This window comes from Convolutriloba macropyga, chromosome 7 (assembly GCF_964194025.1).
Source record: "Convolutriloba macropyga chromosome 7, txConMacr16.3, whole genome shotgun sequence".
NCBI lineage: Eukaryota > Metazoa > Xenacoelomorpha > Acoela > Convolutidae > Convolutriloba > Convolutriloba macropyga.
In genome coordinates this window covers 21,869,061-21,874,095 of record NC_134474.1, presented here as the reverse complement: position 1 = coordinate 21,874,095, position 5,035 = coordinate 21,869,061, and the positions used below count along the sequence as shown (strand labels likewise).

At 43.2% G+C, this 5,035-nt stretch overlaps 1 protein-coding gene across 1 annotated transcript; it reads left to right on the top strand.

Moving 5' to 3' along the window:
* Positions 1-992: 992 nt before the first annotated feature.
* On the top strand, positions 993-2,173 carry LOC142342982 (uncharacterized). The gene is made up of 2 exons (XM_075394665.1): positions 993-1,065; positions 1,602-2,173. Exons 1-2 carry the CDS (start codon positions 993-995, stop codon positions 2,171-2,173), a joined length of 645 nt encoding a protein of 214 aa, XP_075250780.1.
* The last annotated feature ends 2,862 nt before the right edge of the window (positions 2,174-5,035 follow it).

Sequence of the window (5,035 nt, the reverse complement as noted above, 5' to 3'; positions counted from 1 at the left end):
AGTTGTTCTTATACAATGGGAATCCCCTACAAAGGCACGATTGGTAGGTTCAATTTAAAAATGCAATTGACGGCTGCAAGTGAGTTATGAAATTGCAATATAAAAAGACAATTTACTCTCAGTCTCTAACTGATGGTGTAAAATTGACATACCCTATGTCCCTGCTGAAATTGCGTACTACAGCGCAATGTACAAAGACGCACTGAGGAGTTTACAACGTAAATTTGGCCGATCACAGGCGGTTGTACGTGCCCCTTTGGACAAACTTAGCAGCTTTCCTCAATTGAAGACGCACGATAGCGACAACAGCATCAACTATTCAGGGTTCACTTTTTAAATCCAAGTCTTTTCAGGGTTTTGAAATTGCTCTCATACGATTTGGGTTTAAAGAGTGCTGCAATTTTCAACACTGCCGTACAGAAACTGCCGCCCAAAAAGAACAAGTCATGGTCACCCTTCGCTGTCAAAAAGCCTCCTCTTCTGGATTTTAACGACTGAATAAAGGAGAAAGCCGAAGCGCTCGATTTAATGAAGAATGCCGCAATTAAAACCAAGACGGAGGATACCATCAACCCAGTAACTTAGACGGAAATTGCATCAAAGGCATTTGCTGCAAATACGCATTAAAAGATTTTTCAAACACCGCAACAGAGCGCTCGGTCAACATCTATCCCAGGGTGCATTGCATGCAAGGGCAGTCATCGGCTGTGGGAGTGTCGTGTGTTTTTGGAAAGAGCTCGCAGCGAGCTAAGGTTGTGGTTGAAGCAAAACTCTGTTTCTCTTGTTCGCGTGATGACTATATGTTAAGGCAATACCCAAGTCCCCGTAAATATAGGAAAGATGGCTGCAAAAGCTCCCATAACACCTGACTTCACGAAGCTGGAGTGGTTTTTCCTGCTAGACTCTCAAATAACAACATCAATAATTCGAAGCCGAATGCGGGTGCTGGTAAACCATCTACCGGTCAAAAACAACCAAGAAAAACTACCAATATGTCCTCTGTCATTGATGGCAAAGGACTCCTTCCGGTGACGGAACTGGAACTTACTCATTCTTTTGGAACTAGTACTACGGCGTTGGTTTTATAAGCTACCGCTTGCAGTAACTCTTGGTTTTCCGATAGAGTTGCAACTAGACTCGGCTTGCTGGGTACCGCACTAAAACTTACAGTCAAGAGTATAAACACAGAAGAACTCATCGACACAAAGATGATCCAATTGACTGTAACACCTCATAAAGTTCAAGACTGCGAAGTATTTACTGTGCGTCCCTATATGAGGAAAACATTAAGCGTCGGTTCCGACATCATTGACGTTAAATCCATGCAAGAAACTTACCTACAACTAGCCGTCCCAGACCTCGTAAGATTTAGCTATGGAGACATTGAATTGATACTTGGACAGATGTTTACCATGCCATCCGTCCGAGAGAGTATTTATCAGCCGACAAAAAGTGCTCACCGTTTGTTGTTCGCTTGCCGATAGGTTGGGTTCTAAGTGGCCCACTTCCGTCAAGTTCAAGTTTAGTCTCAACGTGTTTCAAAGCCAATGTCGAATAGGAGTATGAACTGGCTTTTCCAGTTAATTCTTGTTATGATATAGAATCGTACGGTGCGTACAAGCAGGCTGGCCCACGATACGCAGCGGATGCTGGCACGCATGAAATACTTGAAATAACAATTTTTCATTATGACCAAAGATACAATGTTGGTAAGTGTCGGGTCTATGACAACATCCAGCTCCCGAACAACTACTTTTCGTCACTCTTTCAGCTTAAATCTCTTGAAAAGCAGCTCTCGAGAGACACAATTTTAAAGGAAAACTACGCAAAGACAATCAGTGACGACCTTGAAAAACTTTATGTAATTACAGTCCCTAACGTTCACATGATAAAACAGCGGTTGGATAAAGAATGGTACCTACCGCATCATCATTTAAAAAACCCGAGCAAACCGGGGAAAGTGCGTAGGGCACTAAATGGTGCAGCGAAGTTCCGTAGCACTTCTTTGGAGAAATCTTTGCTCACTGACCCCGACTTGCTCCAGAACTTAATCCATGTACCACTCAAATTTCGTCAAAATCAATTTGCCGTGTCCGCAGATATCGAGGGTATGTTCCTACAGGTTGGTGTTCCAGACAATGACCATTCATCACTGAAGTGTTTGTGGCTGTAGTGTATCGAAATGTTTTAAAGTATCAACACACACGCCTTCTTTTTGGGGCTAAAGACTCTCCCACTTCCGCTACCTGTGCACTTCAACGCACGGCCAGAGACAACGTAGCTCAGTACCCGGAAGCAACCAAAGGCTTCCTAAAAAAACTTCTACCTGGACAATTACGTAGCTTTTATGGAGTCCACTGAGAGGGCTCTCAACAGATCGAAGGAATTGGTGCATCTTCTCCACCTAGGTGGGTTCAAGCTTACTAAGTTTGTAAGCAATGTACCAAATCTGGCTGATCAAATTGATGAATCACCTCAGTCCTTTCAAACAAAAGTAACCACGTCATCTAAGGAGGAACCTTCGCATGTGCTCCGGTTGAAATGTGATCACAACAGTGATACTATAGTTGTGAGTCGAGGTAAAGTAACCTCAAGTACATTAACTATGTCTATATTATAACGCGTGGTACTGAGCCTAGAGCCCAAGGTATTTGATCCCATTGGTCTAGTGGCACCATTTACCGTTTGTGCTCGATTGTTACTGAAGGACATCTGGCGTGTCCACGGGCAGCATTGGCATGAAGAGCTACCAAAAGATACTGTGGAAAAGTTCCTAGCTTTGAGTGCAGAACTATCCAAGCTTGCGAAAATGGCTATACCGAGGAGCTCTTTTTCGGGAAATTTTGAACTCTAGTAGTTGCATATATTTGGTGATAGTTCGCAAGAAAATTTAATGCCATTCCAATCAGCCCAGCTCGATAAACTACATCAAGTGAGCCCCAAACAGTCCTGGGTACAGTTTGCGTAGCACCTGTGAAGGTGATGACAGTTTCAAAGCTGGAATAATTACAGGCAGTGCTACTGGCCGTTCGATTGAAAAAAGACATCTGTCGAGCACTCACAGAAAGAACCATGCAATTTCCGCTCGAACCAAGCACTGAAGTAGTTGATAACACCAAACTTGTATAGTAACCAAAGAAACTGCTTATACTAACACATCATTGGCCGGATCCGTATTTAAGTCAACTAACAAACCGCCCCCGCAATTAATCCCCTTCGACAAGTTCAGTTCTTATCAAAACGGCTACGAATAACAGCATACATGCTCCGGCTCTTACCCTCTCATGCATGCTACTGTAGTTTCGATGGTAGCCTAATAGATCCAACTGAGCTTTACAAAACCGAGCGTCATCTTCAGTATCTCGTTCAAGGAGAATATTTTAATTCCGAAAAAAATCTCTTGGAAAAAAAAATCCGTTAAACGCAGTAGACGTATTGCCCATTTTCGCCCATCGTTGGACCAAGTGATCTAATTTGATCGGCCGGCCGCATCAAACGGTTGGTCGAAGTTGAATTTGAAGTGAAACATCCTATCTTTCATGACTCACGCCATATATTTGTAAAACTTTTTCGGCGGCTTACCCACGTAAAAAACCAACATCAAGGCGTTGACTATCTGCTGGCAAAAATCCAGGAACGTTATACAATCCTTAAAATACGATCCGCATTCGATTAAATTCAACTGCGTCACTTGCAAAATGTTCTACGCTGCCACTATTCAACCCATCATGGCTGACCTCCCAGAAGGAAAAATTGCATACCAGTCTCCTCCCTTCACGAATACCTGGGTTAACTTCGGCCCGTTTTACGTTACTGTGTGTAGGACTACCGAGAAGAAATGGGGTTTACTCTTCACATGCTTAACTACTCGTGCCGTTCATGTTGAAATTGTTCCCTCCATAGATGCACGTTCGTGGGTTATGGGAGTGGAGTGGTTTGACTTCCGCTGGGGTATACTCGCAACTCTTTGGTCAGACAATGGTACCAACTTCGTTGGCTCGGAGAATGTGGAATACTATCAATATTGCAACAAAACTTGTCTATAGCGGCATTAAGTAAGGTTTCAACCCCCCTCCCCCCTCTTGCGCCATAACAGGGTAGCATCTAAGAGCGGCTAGTTCGTAGTTTTAAGCGAATTCTTCCCCCATCCTCGGTACTCGTCGCCTCACTGACAAAGTTTCGAACACTACTTTTTGTCTCGTGGAATGACCACTTAATTCACGCCGGTTAACGCCCGTAAGCGCCAACCCGTCCAACCTAGGCGCAATAACACCTAACGTTTTTCTAATTGGTAACCAAGCAAATGAAATTCCGTCAATTTTTGGCGTTGAAAAGTTAGTTCACCGTAAGCGTTACGCCCGCGCAGAGTCTTATGCTAACGCTATTTGGTCTCGTTGGATCAAAGAGTACGTCCCGGCACTGAATCGATGTTCCAAGTGGCAAAAAACTGCCGAATAACATCTAAAGACTGGTGACTTGGTTTGGGTAGTTGAGGAGACCAATCCTAGAGGATACTACTCTATTGCTCGGATCAGTGAACTCCGTTAAGAATCAAATAGCGTTGCACGCTCCGTCGTATTGAGCACGTCAACCGGATCGCTTGTTCGCCTCCATGTAAAATTGGTATCCGTCCTCCCAACATCATCTTCTGGGCCGGAGGTTGTAAATACAGAGTAAATAAATCCAAGCGAGAGAATATTAACCAATCAGAATCGAAATTTTTCTAAGCATTTAAATAAGATTAAAATACGTTCTAATATACGTAGATTGATCGGAAAAATTCAATTAACATAGTTATGACTAAACCTAATCATAAAAACCTATCAAGTAGGACAAGGTTCGGCACTACATTTTTCAGACTTTTGGATTCATCGGCACAAAATGGTGACAGGAACTGAACTGATTCGTTATAAGGAAAATACCGGCCAAATGAGCATCAAAAATTGCCGTCCAAAAACCACTTTTTGCTATGATTGTTGCCAATGTTAATACGCTGCTTTGTGCATTACTGCTACTACAGTTGCCCTCGAATGTT